The sequence below is a fragment of the Alligator mississippiensis genome, chromosome 4 (genome assembly GCF_030867095.1).
Source record: "Alligator mississippiensis isolate rAllMis1 chromosome 4, rAllMis1, whole genome shotgun sequence".
NCBI classification, from domain to species: Eukaryota; Metazoa; Chordata; order Crocodylia; family Alligatoridae; genus Alligator; species Alligator mississippiensis.
The window spans coordinates 5,227,802-5,255,513 of record NC_081827.1 but is presented as its reverse complement, the minus strand read 5'-3'; the positions used below and the strand labels follow the sequence as shown (position 1 = coordinate 5,255,513).

General features: G+C 49.2%; 1 protein-coding gene across 6 annotated transcripts in view; it reads right to left on the bottom strand.

Moving 5' to 3' along the window:
• Positions 1-27,712, bottom strand: part of NRF1 (nuclear respiratory factor 1) — a 91,766-nt gene that overhangs the window by 31,931 nt on the left and 32,123 nt on the right. For 4 of the 6 annotated variants that reach the window (XM_059725709.1, XM_059725712.1, XM_059725711.1 and 1 more), the window contains exons 2-9: positions 27,370-27,601; positions 22,238-22,352; positions 19,582-19,708; positions 17,527-17,667; positions 9,058-9,216; positions 7,889-8,086; positions 5,434-5,535; positions 131-288 (exon numbers count right to left, since the gene is read on the bottom strand). In XM_059725709.1, the coding sequence (XP_059581692.1) occupies positions 131-288; positions 5,434-5,535; positions 7,889-8,086; positions 9,058-9,216; positions 17,527-17,667; positions 19,582-19,708; positions 22,238-22,352; positions 27,370-27,592 (1,223 nt within the window). In that variant the 5' untranslated portion in view covers positions 27,593-27,601. The remainder of the gene's footprint in view (positions 1-130; positions 289-5,433; positions 5,536-7,888; positions 8,087-9,057; positions 9,217-17,526; positions 17,668-19,581; positions 19,709-22,237; positions 22,353-27,369; positions 27,602-27,712) is intronic. The other 2 variants (XM_059725710.1, XM_019487646.2) reach the window with 1 other exon arrangement.

Below are 27,712 nucleotides of genomic sequence, written 5' to 3'. Positions count from 1 at the left end.
AAAATGTTCTTCTGAATGTATCAGTGTTTTCTGCACTGCTCCTGAGTGTGACAAAGCCAACCTAATGGAAAGGAGCCTCTCAAAGACTGTGTTCCTTCCCAATCCCCATGGCTCCCCTTCGCACACATACCTGTTGAGTGCCATGGTAACAGTTGCTCCTTGCTGCATCTCTTGAGATGCTGCCACCGCTGCTTCTGCCAACGATGCCACCGCCTGCGTGGCCTCTGAAGCCTGCGTCGTCTGGATAGTCATCTCGCCTCCCTGTAGCGTTGCCCAGTTCTGTTCCACCTATTAGGAAGGGGAGAGGAAATAGGCTCAGGGACAGTGAATTCTGTCCCTGAGCCAACCCGCAGCTGGGTGGCTACTTCTTAAAGACAGTCGGTCATATGCATTCAAGATGCCTTTGAAAGAGCTCTTCAACTTTTTGATTTTTATTGCTCGAGACATCCCATGAGCACCTCTGTTGGAAAAAAGGGTCCCTTAGGAGCACTTTGGAGCTGCTGAAATAATGTTGGAAGGCCTTCATTCCTCTCTCATTCGCTCCTGGGATGAAGGCTCCTGCTTCTGAGCAGCCCAAGACTCCAGACCTCATGGTTCACTTGCTAAGTTTTCAAACCATTTCTGTCCTTTCTCCAGTGCTGCCCCTCCAAAGGGAGGACACACAAGCTACCTCCTTTTCAGTCACACCAGCAAGACCCTTGACATTTGGATGGCTGGTGTGTGGTGACCCATGCCTCTCGGGCCCATCAGCACTGTCATCATATTTATTTGTATCCCTGCAACGCCCAGCAGCCAGGTTATGGACCAGAAGCCCACTGTGCTGGGTGCTGTACAATTATGTAACTATTCTCATTGTTTCTTCGTAAGCTGCATCAACCCACCTGCAGCACCTCATACATCTCGTGACTCTTGACTTGCGTTTGTTAAGGCAGCTGTGCAAATAACAAATCGTCCCATTGTTCACATATTTTTGGTATTTCAGCCCATCCTCCCCTCACAAGCAATGTTTCTGTGGCTACAGGATCTTGCACTTCCCAGAGTTCCCCCACTCCTGACCTCCGCAGCTCTTTCTCTATCCCAACCTGCCTTCCTCCATTTGGGAGGAATTCCTTCACATTGGAGGCAACACCACTGAGCAGGTGGCCACACACCCGTGGTCAGAATACAAGGCATTGGGATCACCGTATCTTGAAACCAAAGAATGAAGGTTCCTCAAGCCTCAGACTCTGCGGATCACACTGTATGAGGAAGATCCTTTTAAAATACCTCATTCCACTGACCATCAGGAAGAGTTTCACAGGCTACTGTCACAGCCCTCAGAATTGCAAATCTACTCCATCGCGTGCAGTCCATCCCACCTGGGTACAGTTATTTCTTTGAATTTTTGGTGATCTCTTCCATGTTGTACCAGTGGTAGAGGCAGATTCAGAAACCCAGATCCTTTATTTTATATAGCTAGGCACGATATATTATTGCACTCGTTTATATACATCTGCCTGTCTATCAGTGTGATCTATCTATCTATCACTTCTGAAGTGAACCCTGCCAGAAACTGATGACGACTAGGTAGAGGGCTACACAATACATTCAGATAGATAGACAGACAGAGCCCTCTACCTAGTCATCACTAGTTTCTGGCAGGGTTCACATCAGAAGTGGGTTACAATGAGAAAGCTGTGGGAGGACAGTAGTGAAGCTTCACAGATTATTTCAAGAAAAATATTCTATGCAGTAAAGGCAACAGAGGAAGAAGTACAAAGATGCACTGGGGACAAATGAACAAACAGAGGATCAAGGCAAGCATTTCTGGCAGGGAAAGGAGTGGGGGTGCTTGCTAAGATACCAGAATACAGGCAACCCCCGCTCAACGCTGCTTCACTTAGCGCTATTCCGCTGCAACGCTCATTTGAAATTGATACCTGATCTCACTTAGCGCCCAGCAAGTTTTGTTACAATGCTCGCGGTCACCATTGTGGGTCATTAAAAACAACTGCGCTCGCCATCTTGAGTTGTCAAATACTTTCAGTTCGCTTAATGCTCGGTTTTTCAGGAACCAATTAAGAGTGCTAAGTGGGGGCTGCCTGTAGACTAAAAGTGAGGGGCCTTGAAGGTGATGAGAAACAGCTCGTACTTGATGCGGTGGAGAAAAGAAAAAGTGGCAAGATTCAAAGGCAGAAGACGGAGCAGGGTGGCATGTTCGCACAGTGGTTCTCAACATTTGTAGGCTCAAGGCTCCCTCCATAACTTTTGTGAACTCAGAGGCATTTTAGCAACCTGTGAGCAGCAAGACACTGATAGCTCCCTGCCTAACCTGTGGCAGGTTTGGGTGCTCTTGGTGTCTTTGGGCAATGGGCCTTTTAATTGTCCAGCAACACTGATTGTGCAATTTAGGACTAGATTAGACAGTGACTTCCATAGGATGGTGATACTGCCTCAGCCAGGGGTTGGACTAGACGCGACCTCTGGAATGTCCTTCCTTTCTACAATTCTGTGAAATAGAGGGAAATCCCAGCAGAAAGTGGGCACGTGGATAATGAGGCCCACCAGCAAAAATCTGGACCTGTCTGTACAGGAAAGTTTAACTAAATAGGTACTTCTGTCTTGTGTAAATTAGGAGGAGGTTTTCCATGGCACAAGCTAAGCACCTAATTCCCCCTGAAAGCCAAGGGAAGTTAGGCATCTAATTGCCATTTGTGCCTTTGCACACATCTTCCCCAAGGCCTGAAGAGAAAGATAACTGGTGCTGGAAACCCTCGTGTGAATTCGAAGTACTTTTCAAGGCTGGAGCCCCAAACAAACAGCCTGTTTCTCTTTGGTTTTTCAGATGGAAATGCAGCCTAGCACAGAACAAAGCTGTTTTGTACTGCCACCTATTGCCGTGAAAACCCAATCCTCGCTGAGCAGAGCAAGCTGACCCTCGCACGCCATCACAGGGATGGCACCTCACCCAGAAACTTCGGCAGGTGGCCAAGAGGGCAGACAACAGCCTGGAGTGGAACAGCAGCCTCATTGACTCCAAGACAAATTTGGGGTTGGAGGAGGGGAAGAAAATCCTGGCAGCTGTCGGAGTTCTAGGAACAGTCTTTAAAGAAAGCAGCATTTTGTTTCTTGATGTGAGAGAGCAAGGTGGGGCTTTGGCACCGTAAGTTTAGATGTTTCAGTTTCAAAAGCCTGGTTTGGCACCACAAAGCCCTCAACGGGAAATGCAACTTTGAAAAATCTGGATGAAACTATGAGAGAGTAACATGAATGCACTGGGCCTTACAGGGCTTTCAGTAACTTTACCAAGTATCTATAGTGTCTTATCACCAGAGGAAAACTCGAGCCACCTGCATGTTAATAAAACCTCAGTGCCTCTACAAGACACCACGGAGAATTCTCCTTCTGTTACCAAGAGGCAAACTGAGGCAAAGCGAAATGATGCAGTTTGCTCAAGGCCACACTGAAGTCCTTTTCTGCCACCAATTCAGCTGGTGTTAAACACAAAGCCCTTTGCTGTAGCCAGGGAACTTGCACTTTAGACCCCCGATGTAAACACAAAACTGAGTGCTTTTGGGGAGCTGCATATTGGAAGCTGTTATTTCTGATCCCTAGAACAATGAACACGTGATCCGTCATGAATCTTCTCCCATGACACTAATGGAGACTGGGACTGAGATCTTGCATGCACGACTGTTAGAAAGCGAACGTAAGAACTGCCATTTATTGGGTCAGACCACAGGTCCATCTTGCCTGGTCTCCTGTGTCACACGGGGGCAGAGACTAGAACCCTGCAAGGGAGAATGAATTGGGTCTGACAACGGTTTTTTTTCACCGCTCCTCTCTCCCGTGCAGCTTCTAGTATTTAAGGTCTAGGAAGTTCTGATACTGATGCAACTTTCCTTCAAGACTGTGTCCAGTCTCTTTTCCAATCTGGCTAAACTCTTAGTGTCCACCACATCTGGTGGCAATGAGTTCCACACTTTAATGTGAAAAAGAAATTCCTTTTGTTAGATTTAAACTTACTACCTACTAGTTTCATTTTGTGACCCCTAGTTCTTGTATTGAGAGAGACAGTAAATCCCTACTGACTTTCTCCTCACCATTTAGTATTTTCATAGATTCATAGATGTTAGGGTCGGAAGGGACCTCAACAGATCATCGAGTCCGACCCCCTGCATAGGCAGGAAAGAGCACTGGGTCTAGATGACCCCACCTAGATACTCATCTAACCTCCTCTTGAAGACCCCCAGGGTAGGGGAGAGCACCACCTCCCTTGGGAGCCCGTTCCAGACCCTGGCCACTCGAACTGTGAAGAAGTTCTTCCTAATGTCCAGTCTAAATCTGCTCTCTGCTAGCTTGCGGCCATTATTTCTTGTAAGCCCCAGGGGCGCCTTGGTGAATAAATACTCACCAATACCCTTCTGTGCCCCCGTGATGAACTTATAGGCAGCCACAAGGTCGCCTCTCAACCTTCTCTTGCGGGGGCTGAAGAGGTCCAGGTTCACTAATATCTCCTCAGGGCTTGGCCTGCAAGCCCTTTACCGTATGAGTGGCCCTTCTCTGGACCCTCTCCAGGTTATCCGCATCCCTCTTGAAGTGCAGCACCCAAAATTGCACGCAGTACTCCAACTGCGGTCTGACCAGTGCCCGATAGAGGAGAAGTATCACCTCCTTGGATCTGTTTGTCATGAATCTGCTGATGCACGATAAAGTGCCATTGGCTTTTCTGATGGCTTCGTCACACTGCCGACTCATGTTCATCTTGGAGTCCACTAGCACTCCAACATCCCTTTCCAATTCCGTGCCACCAGCAGGTCATTCCCTAGGCTGTAGGTGTGCTGGACATTTTTCCTCCCTGGGTGCAGCACTTTGCATTTCTCCTTGTTGAACTGCATCCTGTTGTTTTCTGCCCACTTGTCCAACCTGTCCAGGTCTGCTTGCAGCTGTTCCCTCCCCTTCGGATTTTGTCAATCCTTATCATGTCCCCACACAAGCATCTCTCTTCTAAATTGAATAGGCCTGGCCTCTAGTCTCTCCTCGCATGGAAGGCCCTTCATGCTGCTAATCACCCTTGTTGTCTTTCTCTGGACCTCCTCTAGGTCTTCTATATCCTTTTGGAGGTGTAGAAACCACAACTGGGCACAGTATTCAAGGTATGGATGCACCATGGATTTATAAAAGGGTATGATGAAGGGTAGCCTTTAGTATCACACATGCCTGAGAGCCAAAATTAACCCTCAACTTGCATTTCCCGACTCTGGCCCATATAAATATTCAAATAGTGCTGCTTTAAAGTTGATGCCTGCTTTTACCAAAACGGTACCCAGCAGTAAGCATTTGTATTCCCAGTCAAAGCTTATACATGAAAGATACATGTGCACCAGCAGGGCTTGCGAGACATCCCCACAGTACGCTGCACACATGAGCAAACACACAAACTTTCGCCCTTACCTCGCCATCAGTGACTGCAGAGTAATTCACTTGTGCGACGGTAACTGTGGTAGGCAACTCGGAGGCGTCAGCCAGCGTGGCGACCGTGGCACCTGTGCCAACCTAGGAAACACCAGGAAACAGCCAACAAAATTCAGTTGCTCACCATTATGCATCCCAGGGTGCCCTTGATATAAAAGAGCAATCAAGTCCTTTAGAACAAGACAGCTAACATGCCTCAGAAGTGTAACAGCAGGCTGGAGGCATTCGTGGCAAGTACTGAGGTAACCTAGCATGGAAGTCATAGGCCACGGAGTCCTGCACCCCAACCCCTAGCAGTATTAACCACCACTTCCAAAAAGGGTTATTTCTTTTCAAAGCATTTAAAACTGCAGTGCATCTTCACACCCCTGCCAGGGATGGCAATTGTCATCATTCCCACTTAGTAGCTGAGAACACAGACATAAACAGTTTTTGGCTGGGACGACGTAGTTGGGGCTGGTCCTGCTTTGAGCAGGGGATTGCACTAGATGTGACCTCCTGAGCTCCCTTCCAACTCTCATTTTCAATGATTTTATGAATGAGAATCATAGGAGAGAATCCAGCAGAAGGCCAAAAAATGGTTGGGGGGCTGCAACACATGACTTATGAGGAGAGCTTGGGCTTATTTAGTTTTCAGAAGAGAAGACAGAGGCGATTTGATAGCAGCTTTTAACTACGTGAAGGGGGTTCGAAAGAGGATGGAGCTGGACTTCTCAGTGGCAGATGACAGAACAAGGAGCAATGGGCTCCAGTTGCAGCAAGGGAAGTTTAGGTTAGATATTAGAAAAAACTCTTTCATTAGGAGTGGGGGAAGCACTGGATCAGGTTACCCAGAGAGGTGGTGGAGTCTCCATCCTTGGAGGTTTTTAAGGCCTGGCTCAACAAAGCCTTGGCTGGGATGAGATAGTTGGGGCTGGTCCTGCTTGGAACAGGGGGTTGGACTGGATGTGACCCCCTGAGGTCCCTGCCAACCCTCATTTTCCGTGATTCTATGAAAGAAAATGAGGTCTGTTTCTCAGGGATTCCCTCTCCCTCCCTGCCCAGTCCCAAATTCACAGAAAATTAGCAGGGATCACAGTGGGCCAGCTCACAGCAACACAATGGGCCAGCCCCGTTCTGGAAAGGGGTTGGTGAGATGTGGTCAATCTCCATTCAAAATCTGATATGGATTCAAAAATACCAGGGGGGGCCTCTACCTGGGATCTCTTTAACATATATTAACAACCTTTTACAGAAGCAGGCCATGGCTGCTGCGGTCCCCCTGCTTTACCTATGGTAGGCTTGGGTGTTATATCTTGCATTGGGTTAGGGTTGACAGCAGTTTTACTAGGAAGTTAGATTATGGATTTGCATAGGGTAGGGCAGGGGGTTGGACCAGATGTGATTTCTGGAGGTCCCTTCCGGCCCTACTTCTCTTTGATTCTCTGATATCTCATTTTCATAGTTGTCAGCAGAGCTATCAAAACAAAGGTTAACCACTGTGAAGCCTGATGAGATAAAAAATGATCTCTCTCAACCACTAGTCGAACGTACACAAAGAAACTAGAGGAGTATTTGCCAGCTGTTGTCCCTCTTTCCTTATATTTTGCATGTACAATACAGATCTACACTATGTAGTGCGATGCTTAGGGTAGGAAGCCTGACCAGTTTTAGAGCTTTGTGGCTCAGGAAAGGGAAAGGCTAAAGTTGCCAGTGAGAGCAGGGCACTGGACTCAAGGACCCAGGGTGTCCCTTGTAGTTCTATGCAACTTAGCTTTGGTAGCTGCAGTACATGGAGCCTTTGGGGAGTACTGCCGTAAAGCCAATGAAATCACCTAAATTACGGTGCAGGTAACCCCATCTTGGTTTACTGCATGGCTCAGATGGATGCGTGTACAATGACCATCCAAAACAGTTATGTTTGTGTACCACAATATTGAAAGTCACTGAGGAGGACTGGAAAGCCAGGTAGGGCAAGGCAACTGCTAGGATCTAGGAGAATTGAGACTGGTGTTGCAGTTTAAAACTTCACTAGCAATCTGGGGCCCCAAAGGGCACAGTGCTGGGTATGATAGGCACCCAGATTAAGAGGATGGCCCAGGTGCTAGGGTACTGACTTGGGCCATGGAAGATCTGGGTTCAGTTCAGTGATCTGTCACAACTATCCCATGTGACCCTAGGCAAGTTCTTTTGTCTTGCTGTGCCTTGGCTTCTCCTCTTTCAAATGGGGGATGGAATCACTTCCCTACCTCACAGGGGCATCATGAACACACAGACATTAGACAGAGGCATTCACGTACAATAGTAACAGGAGCCTATAGAAGTGTCTAAGATGCCTAAAACAGACTCAAGATTCCTGAAAAATGCTCAGTCAACAGACAAAGCAATATCATTAAAGCTCCTATTACACACGGGGCTCAGTGTGGAACTAGGGCTGCCGGAGGGCTCTGCTCACCTGGATAAGGGAGACCGTGCCATCAGGATTACTGAATGTCTGTACCACAGTCTGCGATGGTACCAGGTGTGCTATGCTGTGGGTGGCTGTTGTCTGCTGCTGTGTCTGCTGATCCTCAAAGGCATAAAGTAAGTCCTCACGCCCATGCTGCTTATAGCAGTTCTTCACAATAGTGCGCAACGCCTGGGTCCAGGACACCTGCCGAGAAGGGAGGAGGAGGGAAAATTGAGAGTCAGTGCACGTAGGCCTTTCACAAACATTCAGCAATTGCCCCCTGAACTGCTTCCTCTGGCATCAGAGCCCTTTCTATTCTACAGTGTGGAGAGCATTTCTCTGATGGGACAAACAAATTTGCAGGGAGTTTAAATGCTTTAAAGCCCAGCAGAAGGCTGACATGGCTATAGCACAGTTCACAGCTACCTCCCCAGGCCCCAGGGAAAGCATCCACCTGTGCAGGGATTTAATCCTACAGCTCCCATCATTCTTTGATGTCCCACGTGGTAAATGGACATGGCTTCACTCCTCTATCCCCATGCAATGCTCTCTAGTGCAGTTGAAGTGAGCACCTTTTCTAGTCTCTTTTCCCTCACTTTTCTACATGCCATTGCGTCATGTGCAGAAAGGGCTCAGAGAGGGCTGAGCACATCCTTTGCTGCCTGTCTCTGACCAGGACCCATGCTCCCTGGTAGCTGAGTTGTTTGGAGAAAGCAGACCCAAAGCTTAGACCAGAGCTCTGCTTCTTTAGCCATATGCACAGGCTGCTGCTGCCGTATTAGCTGGATTGGGGGACAATGCCACAGAAGCAGAGAGGAGTGGTGGAGCTCAAAAGAGCAAATTGGCAGCAGGCAACCACAGCCAATCCAAACCACGGCTCTTTTCCTACCTTTACTGTATCAGGTCCCTTCCCCTGGACTAGTTTGGGGCCAACCCACTTGGGTGAAAAGTAATGACAAATCAAGAGACGCAGAGTGAATGGCTGACACCTGAGATTGAAGACCAGCCAAAATGTGGACAGGAGAAAGACCAATGCAATGAGGTTTGGGCATAGATATTTAACCTGAACATGGAACAAGAGAAAATTATGACATGGCTGTTCTTGCACACAAGAAGGGTCCTGGTGTATGGGAATGTGCTCAGGGTCACCACCAACTGTACAGGGGGCCACGTACCCTCTGTTTCTGTTCTTCTGTGCGGACATCACTGCGGACGTTTGCCCACGGAATATCCTCAGGCCACCAAATGGGTTTACAGCTTTCCTTCCCCCAGCCCGGCTTCCCACGCCCTGTCGAGTACTTCAACATCTCCGGGATGAAAGCTCGCAGCTGTGCCTGCAACGAAGAGCACAGGATGTTAGAGGAGAACTGCAAATCCTGATTTCTTTGGGGGTTTCAGGTTAGCATAAAAATGACCAGATTCTGTTTTCACCTGGAAATTACCAGACTGACACCACTCAGTGAAATGGCTCAGAAACCCTGGAAGTGCTGAACAACTCTCTTCCCACCTCATCCATCCTAAGTGTTAGCTGAAACACTGTATTAGCAGACAGTGGGATGGTGACAAAGGTAAGTCAGCCAACTACAGCAGTAAAAAGAAACACACTGTATATTAATACAACATTAACCTTCAATTCCTGATGTGAGGGAAAGCAGCCAACCCAGTTAAAGTAAAGGCCAAAGCTCTATGAGGCACTGCTATTCAGCTGGGATATATGTGAGGCACATACATTTTACAGGGAAGTCTCAAAGAGAACAGACTTTCAATGCACAGCTCCAGTTAAGAAATTTGCCTTTTTCTGTGCTCCAATAATATAAACAGATCTTAATGGATTTTTCTCAGGAAAAGAGAGTCTTGTCTTGTCAGAGAGAAGGTGGGCCAGCCTGACTGGCACGTTCCTGAGAAAGCTATGGGAAGTGTAGAGTGAAATGGCTCCATTGGAACAAGACTGCTAGTGCGATGAGACAGTCTTTTAGGACCAGAGAACAGGCCTATTAGCAAGACATGCTACTGTGAAATGCTATTAGCATGGAGGTGAACACTGCATACGGAGCTGTGTGTTTTACGCCCTGCTCACTGATGTTCGTAGTGCAGCTCCCAATAACGGGGTGGGATCCCACAGAGCCAGGAGCTGCACAAGCACAACACAAAAGGCCTCCTTTCCCAAGGAGCTGACCATCTAATGCTCACCATCACCGAGGTATCCCAGCACCAGAGGGTTTAAAGAGAAACAAGCTACATAAAGATAAAATTGCATCTCTCTCCCAACCTCCCACTCCCAACTGCTAGTGGCTCTGTTGGAAACCAGTTGAACTGTATTCTCTGGGTTTACTGCTGCCTCCAGAATTGCTTGCTGTGACCACCGCCTCCAGCGCTTAATTGCTTGTGATCCCCCCATCGTGGTTACACAAGCCTGCAGCGCAAGGCAGCTCAGGTAACAGGGATCAATTGCCTCTGGTTACAACCGTGATGAGTGCCAGTGAGCAGGGAGCAGACAGCCCCCAAACAGGCTTAATTTTTTTACCACAGACACACTGGCTTTTGCTCATGCGAGGCCACATGCACCAGCCCAGATCTCAGGTGCTTCAGCACCGAACCCCAAGCTGACAGGATGGGGGACGCCTGGAAAAAAAAAAATGAACTGACTGGTAAAGTCCTTATCTTACACAAATGCATCTCAAAGCTACTCATGGCTGCATGCAACACCCCCTTTCACAGCCCCCTGTATCGGACACCAGAAAAAAGAGGGAGATACGTCTAACAGGAGGGTGGGGACACTCCTCGTGGACTTGGCATAAAGCTGAGATCACCACCGAAGGCCTCAGGTTCTCTCTCAGAGACCACCTGAACTTCAGCTCCTCAAATACTAAGCCAGTCCTAGGCCAAGACATCATGAACAAGGGTAGAAAGTTAGATCACCACCTCGCTGCTCTGTGCACCCCCCGGGCTGTTTCAGGGAGGGAAGGAGTTCCCAAATGTTAAATTTTGCCCAAGGGCAGTAACTGTACCTATATTTCTATAGCTCCTTTCCTTTGAGATCTGGAAGTAAGCACTGCCCACAGCAGAAATGGGAAGACTGAGACCAGGAGAGGTTAAAGGGCTTGCCCAAACTCAGTGGCACAATCAGCCAGATCCTCTATTCCTGTGCCACAGGACTGCCCATCTAGAGCCATGGGGACAACTGTCACACCGCAAAGCGCCTAGGTCTCAGGCAAGAGGCTCCACAGAAATGCTGTTAGTAAATTAAACGCATGAATGGAATTTGGCTGCCTGGTACAAAAAGAGTTAAACGGCTCCTTCAGAGAGCGCCTAGCTGCAAGCTGTGTTCCTTGTTAACAGATGGATTAATTACTAGTCCTCGGGAGTTCAGAGGCTCAAGCTACTCAAGGCGCTTGTTAAGAAGGGTTCGCTTGTAATCCACCGGGGAGACAATCAGCAGCAGCGACAGAGGCATTGCAACCTGCTCGAGTACAGGACCTCTCTAATTAGCATCACAACAAGGGCTGCCCCTCAGCTGGCCTACTCACAAAAGTCACGAAGTGCCGGCTGCAGTACTCAGACAAGGGCCCCGGATCTCCCCATGCGCGGCGCACAGGTGGGAACCTGCCCCGTGGGGTGGGCTCCCAGATCCTCACCAGCCCCATCCAAGACTGACCAACTCCGGAGAAGTCTCATTGCTTCTTAACATAAAGATTTGTTCTGAATTTCTTCTGTCACTCAGAAGGGATCTTGGTGAGCCAAAGCGCAAGGTGTACGTGAGGCACCGTGAGGAAGGTTTTTTGATGCCTCGGCTAGAGCAGCCTTTTAAGAAGAAGGATTGAGATGAACCTGGGAAGATAATGAGTTATTCCTCATCCTAGCCACCTTCAGTGCCCAACACCCCAAACTGTGCCCTGTTAGAGTCCCCAAGGGTCAAAGGGAATAAGGAACTGCACAAGATGCAGCTAACACCAGTCAGACCCAAACTTATGGTTTGCAAAGAAAGTGGTTTCCAGAGCAGATCATCTGCTAATAATAGCCTTGCAGTGGCTTGCACAAATTCAGGGATGAGGATCCCTCAAAGGAGAGTGCCAGCCAACTGCTGTGGGCATGGGGGAAGCCAAGGCTAGGCTTTGAAGTACACAAGAGGTGAAGAAGTAGCCACAGTAGCCCCAGACCGGTGAGACTGCATCTGTCCACCTCCCCTAAATGGTGGGAAAACTCTGATCTGCAGTAGCAAATTTTAGACCAAACAGTCCCGTGCTAAAAGAAACCCCGATTAATATTTTATCCAAAATGAGGCAGCTGTCCATATACCAACAAACTCAACACCACAAATATCCTTTCTATTAAGCTCATTTAGCTTTTGCTGCACCTTCATTCATTCTCCATTCTTGCCCATGACAGGTCAGGGCAAGAGAGGGCTCTGTGGATTTAATCATCTGCTGAAGCAACAGTGAAATCTAGGGCCCTAACTAACGGGTCTCAGTGGACGCCAAAGACACTCAAGACCTGGCTCTTGAGGTGCTGGGGAGACAGAGCAGGTTTGTACCTGCACAACTGGAGTCAAGCCTGGCTCCAACAGCATGGTTTCTTCTAACAGCACTGAATGGCTTTTTGAGAGTTCACCATGTACAAGTGGTCCAACCACAACCTTTTCTTAGCACTGCTGCCCCAGTCCTTTGAAGTCCTTTTTCTCTGGCATTACACTATATCCTCTCCTCTTCCCCATCACCACAGGCCTTGGCCAGGTGAAAAAGCAGCATATTAGAGGTGTTGACTCATTGCCCAGACTCCTATGCATCCTCCGGCCAAGAGAGCATCAAAGCGATCACTGCTGCTCAGAGATCCCTAGACCGCATTAGATCCCACAGCATCCAGGATCGCCAAGAGAGTCTGGAAACCCTCCAAATGCTGCAGGTGGCAGCTCTGTCCTAGAAGGGTGCTGTGAAGGAGGTACAAGTGCCTGCACCAAATGAAGGAGCTGATGGAGGCAGCTTTCTGCACCCTGCAGTGCACTGTTAAAGGTTGGCTCCAAATCTGCCCCCCACAATCAAGCTCTCGCTAGGATTAGCTAACTCTGCCTCCCCAGAGCAGCTTAGCACTGAGGGAACTGGGTCTGAGGCTCAGCTGCTGACCCACAAGAAACAAACCACTGTGAATGAGTTTTGGAGCTGGGTCCATCCTTGCCTGCAAGTCCTATGAAGGTGTTTGAACAAAGAAATGAAAGTTCAGTGAAAGGGCAAATCCTGCCCTTGGGGCCTTGTTACACCTTATGCCTCGTGAGCTGTGCAACTGTTGACTGGCTGAAAGTTTGGAGCAGCCACACTTCCAACTTCAGCAGCACATCTATGGGGAGCGGACACACCTTAACAAAACAGGCGCAGGGTGGTGCAGACCAAGGGGTAACCCTGCCCTGGAGTGGCGTAACTTTGAGCTGCATAATGAGTGCTTTAAGGCACTTTAAGGTGTTAATGTGTGAACCACGCAAGGGGTTAACAGCTCCAGGAGCTGGTCAAAATTACTGTGCAATAAGGCCCTCAAAAAAGTGAAAGCAACTTGCAGCAGACTCCATGGTTTCTGCTGGCATAGGCAGAACGGGACCTTAGGTGCTACTAAACCTCATTCGCCAAAAAACATTTGGCTAGTAGAGAGCAGGTCTGCCACTGGGCTCAGCCCATAGTCAAAATGCACAGTGAGTGCAATGGAAGAGGTTCCCCTGAGTAAAGGCATCAGGAGCAACTCTGCTGCTGTGAGTTTACCACGCGCAGCACAGGTGGGCAGCGCTCTCCCTCCGCAAATCCATGGAAACATGCTGCACTCAGGCTAGAGGAGGCTTTATTTCCCCCAAGGCCCCCAAAGAAGCAGGGCAATTAACAGGAGGAGAGTCATTTTCATCTCCTCTTCAGTGAGCTAAACCTAATGCCTCTAACACCTGTCTGAGGCTACCTGCAGCTGTTCAAAGCCAAGGCTTCATTTTTCCATTGACATACCCCTTAATTGCCCTGCCCTGTTTGTGTGTTTGAGTATTTCTACTGGGCTTTGTATATTCCAGGCACAAAATAGAAGGGGTTGAAAAAGCCAGATTTGGGCAGTCAAGAAGGGGAACATCTGGAAAAGAATGTGCAGAACCCTGGAAAAATCAAAATCATCAGCTGGGAATTAGAAACTCTTATATCTGCCCAGCTGGAAGACTTCTACAGCTATGCAAGATGCTGCATTATTTGCACTGGTTCAGGTGCTACTGGCCTTTTTGGGTGCTAGTGCATTATTTGCACTGGTTCGGGTGCTAGTGGCCTCTTCCGTTCTTCCACGTGAATGCAGAACCCTGAACTCGGGTGTTTGTAGAGCCCTGGGGCTTGACACTTCACATATTTATAAACCTCTGAGAAATGACTGAAAATCGTGTACCGAATGATTGAGACTCTCAGCTCCCTGCAGTGCCAGAGTGCTACCCAGGTTTTACTGACACAAACATTTCCTTCTCTTAGCCCTGAAGAGGTGTTCAGCTCCAAGATCAGGAGCTGGAGTCTACGATCAACAAAACCTTCACCTCCGCTCCAAATGCAGCCTCTCTGTTACCCAAATAAGGTGCCTTAAAGGGCAAAAAGACATCAGCTGAACTTTCAGATACCATGGCAAGTCGGGAGCCGTGGCAGTGAGAATCGTTATTGCTGTAATACTTCGCCCAGGTCCAGCCCTCTCCTATCCAAGGCGCTCAAAGAATTCTCCATTTACAAAGCCACCCCCATTTTATAGATGAGGAAGTTGGAAAGTGGTAGTGACCTCCCATCTCAGGTCTGATGATTGGGGTTTTATGTAAAATAAATGGGGAGTCTGTCCAGTGCCTGGGAGAAACACTAGCCTGGCTGAAGAGAGTTACTTCATTGTTCTCAATAAAAAGCACCACTTCTGCAAGAAATGCCTTCCTAATTAGACCCTTTCTTTACTGCTGGGCACCTCACAAGGTCTCAAAATAAAAGGCCTCCTACAGTACTTCATGGTTGCATCAGCAGTTTGCAACTTTACTAAGAATGCTGCTGCGGTAGGAAGCCCTGGCTCAAACACTCTGACGAGTCCAGAGGTTGGGGAAGTCAGACACAGAGCAGGCTTGGACCAGCCAACCCCTCTGCCATCCTGTTCATTTCTCAGAGCACTTGGCAGTGTGCACCTTCCTCATTGGGGTTCAGGCCCCACTGTGCTGGGTGCTGCCTCAGCCCTCCAGGGACGGGAAGGGCTCAGGCAGTTGTTTGCTCCCCTCATCCGACAGCAATCTGCTTCTCAAGCACGTGTTCCCAAAAGGGTGGCCCGTAGGCCAAAAGTGGCTTGTGGGCCCCTTAGATGCAGCCCACCACCCAGGACTGCCCTGGTGAAATGGCCCTTCGGGGCAAAATTTCAGAAACTGTTCTAATCAATGGAGAAAGTGGAGCTTCTTTAGGAAGCTAAGAGACCAAACGAATCTGCAAAGGTAACTTTTCCAGGACTCCGACTGCCACCTTTCACCCTGGCAGTGAAAGTGCCCCAAGCTGGAAAAATAGAAAAAGAAAGATCCAGGACTCAAACTCATATGGAAAATATATATCAATGCAACCCCCAGAGTTACCAGACTGCACGAAAAATTCATGTCTCGAAATGCAGAATTTCCTCAACAGCTGACAGCCGAGTCCAGGGTTTGGACCCTGGAAGACACCAAACTGCTTCCATTCTTGATCTATCCCAAGAAGGTATTTCTTGCTTTAATAAACGGTAACATTCAAGTGTGGAGGGGGTGCAGCCGTGGGCTGGAGGGGGAGTGCTTAGAGTCCTTGATGTTACTTGTCGCATTTCCAACACTGTCATAAAAATGAAAGATCTCTGTGCAGTAAAGCCAGCAGAGGGGATTCTGAGGATGAAAAGTGGTCATTTGTAGGTCCAGGCCACACTAACAGCCACCTGGTTACTAGTCAGAGCCCTGCTTTCTAACAGCTTAACAGCCAGCTGGTTACTAGTCAAAGGCCTGCTTTCTAACAGCTGTGAACATGCATGGTCATACAGTCTGCACTTTCCAGGTAACAAGAAGTCTCTTGAATTTGTTAATAAGTTGCAGGAACTGTGCAGTCGCCTTGGGAGCAAACCTCACCTTTGCCTTCTCACTGGTCCTTTCCCTCCATCCCACTAGCATCATCGCTATCTTCCACGTTCCTCCCTCATTCTCACCACTGCTGGCACCTGAACCTTCCAGCCTACAGCTCCTGCCCATAAGAGACCAGCTGCCTCCCTCCCCACAAATACTCTCCATATCAAACACTTCTTTCCTTCAAACCCTTAATTTCCTCTTGCTACTCCCAAATCCCAAAGGTGGAAGCTATATGCAGAGATCAGGTAAAATGCTCTAATATATTAGCTATCAAATGTCTCTTTGCCCCCTTGCTTTCTTCCTGTGGCACAACACAAGGCTTGCTTGTTTGTTATCAGGTGCTCTGTGGCCATGATGTGCAGAAAGGGGCAGAGGGGATGTTCACATGGGCCCATTTGGACATGTGTGTGTTAGATGAGTGCCTGCAATCGTAGGGAGCTGGGCTTGTTGACCCCAGAGTGTCTCCTATCCCTCTCTTCCTAACTTACGGGAGGGACCCAGTGAGGCCAGGCACCACTGGCCTCGCATTTCATACACAAGTGCTTTGGGAGATGCAAAGCAAAGCTGCCTGGGAACAGCGCTCCTTTGAAGAGAAACTGTGGCTATGGAGGAAGGAGATGCCTGGTGTCTCCTGTGCTCTGCAGAGATGAGCCCCTCCCTGCTCCATCGTGAGACTCCCTGGATGCAGCCCACGACCCGCTCTCACCCCATCCCCTTCAACCTTGTGCTCTCTGAGTTCCTCTCTCCTCCCTGCCAGGAACACTCAGATTTGTTCGGATGCATCAAGCAGCCAAGATGAGCATGTGCAGAGCCTCTCGCTCACCTCCTTCTCACAGCGTTAATCCCTCCCGTTCCTGCCACCCCCAGGGAGGGGAGCGAGAAAATTTATATACAAAGCTGCCCTGATCCCTCCCTGCCCAGGGGACATTTCCCTTCAAATCCCCCTGCCCTTTTTTTTCAGCGATAGGGAGATTTCATGCCAGTGCATGTCTGTTCAGAGACGCTTTGGGCCAGGAGAGGATGAGGTGTCCCCTGCCCCCCCAGGATGGATGACTCATTGCAACCACTAGGTACAATCAAGTTGCCCCTGCCTCTGAGACGGGAAAATGAGGCTGGTCCTGGAATATCACTATCAGCAAGCTTCCCTCCACTCCAAGCCACAGCCTCAGGGACAGAGAGAAAGGTGGCAAAAAACATGCATGGCTTAGCTCCCATTTTGGTTTGCCTCAGGCACCTGTCCTATATCAGCAACCACAGGTCATCCCCAGGTGCAGCACCAAGGGCTGCATCATTAACAGACAGGTGACAGGACACCACTGACCCAAAGAAAAAGGGCGAGGGGATTCTCAAGAGTTGTAAGATTTCACGCAGGAAATAGCGCGTGATAAAGCTCTGTGTCTAACCAAGGCCCCTCAGGTCTTGCTGGAGAGGCAGAAGCAAAGCCTCCCTCGGGACACACAGAACCTGCGCTGCCAAAGCCAACAGGGTCTGAGCACAGCCTGCAAAACTCCGTTGCTGCTTCCAAGTTTCCATTGCCCCGGCCGCTCACCTGGGTCATCTTGTCCACAGAGACAGGGATCCCATCGATGGTTAGGGGGGGCAGCTCTGAGTTAACCTCTTGTGGCGCAGGTGCGTGTTCTGCTAGTGCTGACTCCAGGTCTTCCAGGATCATGCTCTTGTACTTGCGCACCTGTGGGGAATCATTAGGCTCTGGTAAACAAGGTAAAGAGCAACAGGAGAGGCTGGGGTGCTAGGTAACAGGAGGTGGGCCCCCGCGCCTTCCCCAAGATGCTACAAACAATGCCCCAGCTTGCAGGTAAAAATACCCATTGGCCCTGAAGACTAGTGAGCGGAGCTGCGGCAAAGGGATGATGAAACTGCAAGTAACACCAGCAGACAGAGGGAGCAAGAGGATTCAGAGAAAAGTTTGGGAACAATATTGCTGTTTTCCTCCCACCCCACTGCGAGGCTGAGAGGCTGGATGGAATCACAGTATCGCAGAAAATGAAGGTTGGAAGGGCCCTCAGGAGACCATCTACTCCAACGCCCTGCTCCAAGCAGGACCAGCCCCAACTACATCATCCCAGCCAAAGCTTTGTCTACCCGGGTCTTCAAAACCTCCAAGGACAGAGACTCTATCACTTCTCTGGGTAGCCTCTTCCAGTGCTTTACCACTAACCTTATGAGAAAGTTTTTTCCTAATATCAACTTGAGCAATGGTCTCAAGTTGAAGAAAAGGAAGTTTAAGTTGGATATTGGGAAAAACTCTCTTACTAGGAGAATGGTGAAGCACTAGAATAGGTCACCTAGAGAGGTGATGGAGTCTCCATCCTTGGAGGTTTTTAAGGCCTGGCTTAACAAAACCCTGGCTGGGATGATGTAGCTGGGGCTGGTCCTGCTTGGAGCAGGGGTTGGACTAGATGTGACCTCCTGAGGCCCCTTCCAGCCCTTGTTTTCTACGATTCTATGAATGAATGCAAAGGGCTCCCTTTTACCCACCAACCTCTCCAGTTAACAGATAGTGATGCCATATTGGAGAATTCAAACCTGACCTAAACTTCCCTTGCTACAACTTAGGACCATTGCTCCTTGTTCTGTCACCTGCCATTACTGAGAACAGTGAGAGCCAAACGCTGAAAGCCAAGCTGGCTGATCTGCCCTACCCAGTCCTCAACGACTGTGATGGTCTCTGACTTCATCATACCAAGTGGATCAATCATCCCCCCCATCCTGAGCAGGGCCTTCTCACCCTCTGCCACTAATGAAGCAGAGCGTGTCCAGCCTGAGGAATGCCAGCCCTGCCAGCCACCCACTAAATTCACTCCTCTAACTCCCAGTGGGGACAAGGCTGTGGCAGTGCCAGAAGACTGAGGCTTGGAGAAGCCTGAGCTGTCTTGTAGGTCACCACAAACAGGGCAGAGGCTGAACCTCAATCCAACCTTTGGGTAGTGAGCACAGCTGCAGTGGAGAAAACTGGCTGGGAGGATACTGGCCAGCACCATCACCAGCAAATAGTTTGATACCCCAAAGCTGCTACATGTGAAGAACTGGGAGCTAGAGGTATAAATACACACATATTCTGCAAGTCCCTATGCTCCCTCCAAGCACCCAACCATTTAAGATGGCAGGACCTATAGTCTGCTCCTCCCTGTCCTACCCCTGCCCAACCCATCGCTCACCAGGGCTGACAATGTTAGCTCCAGGCCTCTGGTCTTATTGCCTAGCTTCCCAAGAGAGCACTGCACCTACAGACCCCAAAAGGACTAAAACACAGCCTATTCTGAGGTAAGAGCTGCACAAATAGCTCCAGCTGCACAAATAGCTCATATTACAGAGGTGCTGGAAAATGAAGCTTTAGCTACAGAATAAAGTTAAGATCCCACTTAGGTGATCTCCCACATCCACATGGAGGACACAGGACCTCAATGTTAAAGGTTGATCTGCAAGACCCACCAGGATCAAACTGTCTTTCCGGCTCAGATTTGAATCTGTCCCCAGTGGATTGGAATATCTCAAACTCGAAGCTGAGACCACCAGCTGGCTCTGAGCAGAACTGCAAGGCAGAAGCAACGAGCTGCTAAGCTCCCTTCCAACTGAGACCTACCACGTTCTCCAACGGTGCAGCGCCAAACACTTTAAAAACAGGGTTGGGTTTGGAGGGTGAGATGCAAAGGACGATGGCCTGCTGCCCCACTCGGGTGGTGTATTCATCTAGCGTGGCACGGAGCTTCCTGAAACAGGGAGGGGAACAGAAAGCAATGAGTACAGTGGCTCATTCCACCCACTGCCCTTTGAGATACCAATGTTGCTTCTCAACTCTGTCTATTCACAAAGCTCAGGGGAGAGGGGGAAGAGGAAGTCCTTCCTCTGCTTCTGCAGGTGCCTCTGGCCAGGCAAAAGCTGCATGTGGAGCTTCTACGTAATTTAAGGAAATACTTCAGAAAATTGTTAGTCTAGAAATAAGTGTGCATTGCTCAACAGTCACGTTAAGGGGAGAGAGGATTCACCAAATGAGATCAAACCTCTAGGCTCAGTACAATTGGGATCTAGATGCCGATTTTGGAAGAGACCAAAAGAACCATCCTGGAGTACAATGTCTGCTGACTACAGCATTGAATTAGTGGGGAGAGCACTGACACATGTGACAGGTGCAAGATCACATGGACAGGACCCGCCCTGCTGCAGATGCACTGGACTGCGCTCCTGCCCCGAACCAGAACCAGAGTTCATCAGTAAGCGAGAATCAGGAACACTGCAGCAGATGGTCAGAGGAAACCTGCATATTCAGCCCGCTGTTACATCAGGGAGTCCCTGGGAATGGTCCCTCCCAGGGACCTCCTTATCATTTCTTTCCTCTTATAACACGTCAGCAATGCAAGAGAATAACAAGAAAATGGCAGGGCCTTTGCTAGAGCAGGTTGTGGAAAGTTTATGCAACAAGTGGCAGGGGCAGCTCTCCCCATGTGAGCTGCTGCTGCACGTGGTATTAAACCAGGCACTTCTGAGCCACTAGCCAACAGTGACTATATTGCTGAACAGCATCGCTGGATGACACCAGCTCTGCAGCAACTCTAGTGTTAGAGGCTCTAACCAGCTCCTGTCTGGCTCACAAAAGTGGCTTGAACATCAGAACAAATGTTGCATTATTCTGACTAAACAGCAAAAGTCTTCTAATGAGTTTAACAGTCAGACAACAGGAAACCAAAATGCTTGGTCAATGTGTTACCCAAGTCATTTACAGCACAGTGGAGAGGGAAGGGATAAAGGACATGTCACTTTGAAAATGTGCGCTGCTACCCTCCAAAAGGGGAGAGGGATTTGCTCTTCAGAAATCTCTGTGCCCAGGGCTGTGTTGTCAGGGCCCAGGAGGAGGAGGAAAACCAAAATGAACCGTGCCAGCTACTTCAGATGCACATTATTTAATCATAAATAGTAACTCTGCTCTCCCCTTTCTGTCTGGTCACATACAAGTGCAATCATGCAACTCAGCAGATGACTAAGCAGAGGTAAAACGAAACTAACTGTCACTCACCTACTTCTGAAAACTCACAAAGTAGGAGGACGAAAAATAGGGGCAAGGAACCCAGATACTAGCTGTTTTATGGCAAAAATGGGGAAGGAAACCAATGAGACCGCTCAAAAAAGCTATCATAAAAGGCTGGGGGGGAAAAAGAAAATTGCTGCATGGGAAGCAATTGGAGATTTGGAAGCATTCTGGGTAATGGCTTGTCCTGATTTTTCCACAACTGAACTTTGCAAGATCCTGGAAAATGAGGACTTATTTTAATCTGCCAGCCGGCAGATCAATGGCATTGGAGATCCTTTCAAACATGGCTAGCAAAGCGGTCCAGGTCCAGACCCACCTCTAGAGGCAGAGCAAGCAGTGTCAGGGAGCAATGGCAGGGGAAAAGGGAGGTTACCGCAGCTATCGCTTCCCCCACCCCACCGAACCAAAACACGTTCCTAACAGGGCTCTGTCCCATGGATTTCGGCACTGGGCCCTGCCACCTATTTGCTCTGTTCTCAAATTCCTGGCCTGTGCAGCTCCTGGAGATGCTAGATGCCACAGCTCCATGGGCCAGCTGTTTGATGCCCCTGCTTTAAAACAACTGTTTTAAAGGGTTAGATAAGTTTTTTGGCCCACAGTGCAGCAGGCCCCATAGTTTCCAAAGCTGCTTCAGCTTCTGACCAAGAAACTTCCCCTCCCCCAGGGCTGCAGTGCTGGCAATATCACTTTTCAGCATGGGAGTCAAAGGGCTGTGGCAGGCTCTACTGGACGAGGGAGGGCAGGTACGGATGCAAAGGAAGCCGGGAGGGCTTCCAAGGGAGTCACAGCTCATAGCACAGTACAAATCTTGGTTATGAAGGCATTGGGGCAATAGGAAGAAGTGCTTTCTGCCACCCAGAGCTGGGGCACGGCCACTCCGGGGGTTTTCAAGATAACTGTTACTAGATCTATTAAGAATTCAAGTGGAAAAAAGCTCAGAGACACCGACTGAATGCGTGAGCAGGGAGGAACAGAAATGAATCGTGCATGCCACCAGAACGGCCCGTCCAGCCCCCGGGGGCCATGCTGGCATAGCCGAGACACAAGAGCTGCAATTGGAGCCATTTATGCAAAGGGAACATGGCCCTCAGGTTCCAGGAAGGTTGCCAAGTAGGTCCTCAGCTTTGAGCAACCCAGGGTCTCGTGAGTGACAGCCAGGCACTGGGACACAGAGGTGGACGGGGCCAGCAGCTGTGGGAGGAGAGGGACTTACCGTAGCAAGCGCGTCTGCTGCCTCTTGCGGATGGATGGGTTGGACTCAAAAACGTGAGGCCGTTTTCTTTTTTTACCCGTTGCCACGGCAGCGGCGGCTGCCATTCCCACTGGGCCTGTAGACAAATGACAAAGGTCCAATGAGAGCAGAGTTTATTACCTGGACAAGGGGGAACAGACCATTACACCAGCTGGACCAGGGCTGAAGGGCTCGCCCCATCTGCCTCCCATCCATGGCAAGAGCAAAGAAACCAGAACTGCTTACAAAGCTCTCACAAAGCAGTGAGATCTCCCCCCATCTTGGATCAGAGCATTTCAGCCAACGCCACCCAGCCGCAAGCAGCACCATACCTAGACTCCTGGCGGTCCCAGGCATACTTTTAGTATTGGACCCCCCTTTGCCAGAAATAATTATAATAATTGGACAATGGAAAAAAATTACCATTTTTGGGCCCTCTTTCTGTCTGGTTCCTGGGCAGCCACCTGGTTCGCCCATGCCTGTGTCCGGCCCTGGCCGCAAGTCGGACCTCGGGTGAAAGTTGCCTAGATGTATTTCACAGGCCTCTCCTAATGACATAATTGGCATTTGGGGTTGATTGTCTCTTTCTACCCAATGCAAACGAAACAAACCCCAATCTAAACCCTGCACAAGGGTTTAAATCCAGGAGAATCACTAAGGAGTGGAAAAAATACTGGATTTCTCCTTCTCCAAGGCTACGGAAGAATGGAAACCCCCAGCTTACAGAAGGCTTTTCTACCTTAAACCTGAATTTAAATGCAGGTTCTTTGATTTCTCTGGGTCAGAGGTGGCTTGAGAGGCCACGTCACGTGCGCTTGTACCCATGTCTTTAATGCAAGTCCCTGCATGTAGATCTTTGACAGCCATGCCTATTGTTACATGGGTGATGCAAGTCAAGTGGCTCTGTACAGACCACGTGGAAACTACAAGGCAACATCCCTTCGGCACAAACACCTGCTGCTGCTACTGCCAACATGACTGGGGAAGGCACTATGAACCATAAAATCTTCCAATGTCCCACAACTATCAGGACAGAAGTGACCCCATGCTGCCAGGAAACAGCGATGTCCCTGATGGATTGCAAGGAATGCAGCAATCACAGGGTTAAAACAAATCAAACCCCCATCATCAAACTGAGCTGAGGGGCAGAGGCAGTCAATGCCTGATGGTATCAGAACAGAGCACGATGTCAGGAAGCTCTGGATCCTGCTCCTGTTTCTGTTTCTGGATTCTTGAACAAGAAACACCTGTCCCCTTGCCTCAGTTTCTCCAACACAATATTTCAAAACCTATTTCATTCTTGATGGAAGACTGTTCATTTAGTAGTCTGGTGGCTAGTTGCTGCAAAAAGATTAAGCGCCACAAAAATTAAGCATCGTACCATGGTGCTTCAGTGATCTAAGATTAGCTATCTCTCTCTAGAAGACGTAGCAATCTTCATATCTTCGAGACAGCTTCTCCCCAGATCCAACCATGGAGGGGCTGACCTCTGCTCCAGGTATGAGGGGAGAAGGAGAAGGGCGTCTACTGCTGCTGCTGTTTTATCAGGCAGTCACTTTAAGATGGAAAGAGACGGCAACTTAGCCCTTCTACCAGAAGGATTGCAGACACGGGGAGGCCTTCGTACTCATGAACACTAGAATTTCACGTGATGTGTGACTCAAAGCCCAATTTACATGGGTATTGGTTGTGTGGTGATAGGATCAGGAATGGAAGCAGTTAAGCAGAAAGAGAAACAGGGCATCTCTGGCCAAACACTAGTACTCCCAGTTTCTATCCTGAATTCATAAATAATCATCGCTCTCCATTTCAGCAGGCACAGGCGGCTAGCCATCAGCACTGCAGCAGACAGCTTTTGGAAGAGCGCAATTGGTATTATGATGCCCTCTGGTGACCACTCCTAGAAGTTCACAGGGAAAACTGCTCCAGAAAATCTAGCACGCTGAGCAGAACACACAACTGGTGGACAGTGAAGAAGACATGAGGTTTCAGTGAGGGAATTAACAGCAACTTAATGCTATTAATTAATACTTAAATAGCACTAGCATCTATACTGAGAGACCTCAACCAGGCTGATGCTCCATTGTGTTACACCCTCAGTGATGATAAGTCCTGACCCAAACTACTCAGAGTGTAGGAAAAAAGAAAGCAAGAAGAAATAAGGTGGGTAGACTTAATTTTGAGAACATATAAAAAATGCAGAACTGATATCATCAAGAGTTGAGGGAGGTGATAACACAGGAGGTCCCAGACACAGGACAAATGGGGTCACGTGGTGCCTCGATGCCAAGATGAGAAGCTCCAGCTGATGCACAAGGAGTCAGTGCTGGACACTGCAGAGATGGGTTGTTAATCTAACCTAGAAAGATTATTGCAGGGGCTACAATTTGGACAGACTTTGGAGGGCAGGGTCAAGGTGTGGATGTCAATCAGAGCAGAGAGAAGGTTGCAATAATGATGCCAGAAAACGGCTAGGGACTGGATGGGGAGATTACTTGCTGGGACAAAGACGAAGGGTTGTTTTCAGTACGTGGTGAAGGAACAGCTGGATCCAGCAACATACAACGGAGCGAGTCACAGGTTAGATGGGTGCAAGCCTAGGAGGAGGATGGTGTTAAATAACAGTGAAAGAGGGAAGAAGAAGAGATCTGAGTCAAAATAAGGCACTTGGTTTTAGTCATCTAAAACCATCAGCCTTGGGCTGTGACCTTGGAATTGGGTCCAGTGACAATGACTGGGGTGTCACAAAAGACCGTGGCTTTAGGGTGAAATGAGCAATGGAGGGAGATGACTCTAAAGCAGAGGTGGGCAATTATTTTGGGCAGAGGGCTGCTTACAGAGTTTTGGCAAGCGATCAAGGGCCGCATGACAGGCAGCCAGGGGCAGATAAATTTTAATTTTCTAAATTTTTTAGAGGCCCCACAGGCTGGATAGAATGGACTGGCGGGCCGCATCCAGCCCGCGGGCCACATTTTGCCCACCCCTGCTTTAAAGCATCACTGCTGTACCCACAATGCCTTCTGCTACCCCAAGGGAGTGTCTATGTCCCCAGAAGAAGAAGGGACATGGGATGACCCATTCATTTCCTTTCCTGCATTAACTTCCTTGGCAAAAGGTTCCCTGCAGTGCTGACAGATTGGCATGAGACCTAGGATCTGCACCCAGTCATTCATCTCCCATGGGCTGCTAGTTCTGCCTTTGCTTAGAGAGGAGGGCTTAAATCTTTCACAGGTTAGTGTTAGGCACAAGGGGGGCCATCCACATGCTGCCAGCTCAGACCCCAACCCACATACCTGCATCTCTGGAGTTCCTCTGCTGGCTTTCATACCAAATTTCACTGAGTTATTCTTCCCTCCGAGCTTCTGATTATTGCCCCATGTGCTCACACCTCTTTCCCAGCTACATCTGCCCTGGTCCCTGTGGTTGGATCTCCTTCCTATTCCCCTCTACTTTCCTAAGACCTACATGGCTCTTAAGTCATAGTTGCTATCCCACTTCTCACCCAAAAGGTCCCACCTGGACCTGAGCAATCTGGCTGTAAATTCTGACCCCGCTGCACCCAGGACTTGCTCTCCTGTGTGATGCTGTGCTTCACCTTCTTGTCCCTTGAGACTTCAAGGTTTTCCACACATTTCCATGTCATACAGCCCTGATGCTTACTTCATGGCACTACGTAATACAGGTGAGTTTCAATGACTGTTTATAGCCTTGCAGGTCACCTTCAGTTCAACAAATGGACATCAAAGTTTTACCGTTCCAAGAGAAAGCCTGACATGAGAGGAGGGCAGATGGTGACTAGTCATCTTTTTTGTATTTTAAACCAGTAGGGTTAAAACCAACCCAGGATGAAATTTCAAGGGCTTTCTCTGGGAAAGGCCTATGACTTTGTCTTGTTATCCTGCATGGAAGATTCCACTAATGGGCTCAAGCATCCTTTTGGGTCAAGCCAAATCTGGGTGAGTTTCCTTTCCAGCCTGGATGGTGTGGCAGTTAGTGGGTTATTTGTACTATTTTCTATGTCAGACTATTCCCATTCAGTGATTAAACCCATTTGCCTATGACATTTTTGCATTCATAGAAAATGAGGGTTGGAAGGGAGCTCAGGTCACATCTAGTCCAACCCCCTGCTCAAAGCAGGACCAGCCTGAACCACATCCATCCCAGCCAGGGCATTATCTAGCCAGGTCTTAAAAACCCTCCAAGGATGGAGACTCCACCACCTCTCTGGGTAACCTGCTCCACTGCTTTGCTATCCTCCTGATTAGAAACGTTTTCCTAATATCCAACCTCAATTTCCCGTGCTGCAACTTGAGCCCGTTGCTCCTTGTTCTGCCATCTGCCCCCACTGAGAGCAGTCCAGCTCCATCCTCTTTCGAAACCCCCCCCTGCAGGGAGTTGAAAGCTGCTATTAAATCCCCACTCAGTCTTGTCTTCTCCTGACTAAATTAACCCAGTTCCCTCAGCCTCTCCTCACAAGCCACGTCTCCCAGCCCTGAACCATTTTTGCTTCCATCTTCTGAACTCTCTTCAGTTTGTCCACATCCTTTCTATACTGGGGGGCCCAAAACTGAACACAGGACTCCAGATGTGGCGTCATCAGTGCCAAATAAAGGGGAATAGTCATTTCCCTTGATCTGCTGGCAACGCTTCTACCAATGTAGCCCAGGGTACCGTTAGCCTTCTTGGCAACAAGGGCACACTGTTGGCTCATATCCATCTTCTTGTCCCCTGTCACCCCCAGGTCCTTTTCTGCAGAGCTGCTGCCCAGCCAGTCAGTCCCCGCCTGCACTGGTGCAATCTTTTCACTATTTTGTACAGCAGACGCCTCTGGGGCTTATACTTCGGAAATGAATGCCTTATCCCCAATGTCGTCACCTCAAGGACATCACGGACACGTTGCTCCACGCAGCAGCACTTGCAAGGGCCCCAAGAGGAAACCACTGTGGCGCACCAAGAGGAAACCTAACGTGATCCAGAAGTCCTGGGAACCCCTGCCCCCACATCAGTCCTGACAGCAGCTCACCACATTGGACTACCACCTGGAAAGCTACTGTGACCTAAGTGTGAATGATGAGGCACTAAGCAAATGTTCCCGAGTGCCCAGATAACCTTACCTGCAGCAGCCAAGTGGGCAGTGACTTCATCGGTGGCAGTGGAGTTGAGAATGTCCGAGTCATCGTAGGAAGTATCCTCTGGCGAAGAGGGCGAGTCTTCGTCCGCGCTCAGCATGCTGTGCTCAGTGTAGGTGGCCACGTGGACCTGCTGCACCTGCTGGGCCACGGCGTGGGCCTCGATAGTGGCCATGTGTTCTGTTTGGGTCACTCCGTGTTCTTCCATTAAGAGCTACTGTGAAGGGAGACAAGATCACAGAACAGACATAATGCCACTAAGGTACGGCAATAACATGGGGCTGAGCATCCCTCCTGCCATGCTCCCACCATTCAGCTTGGAGAAAGG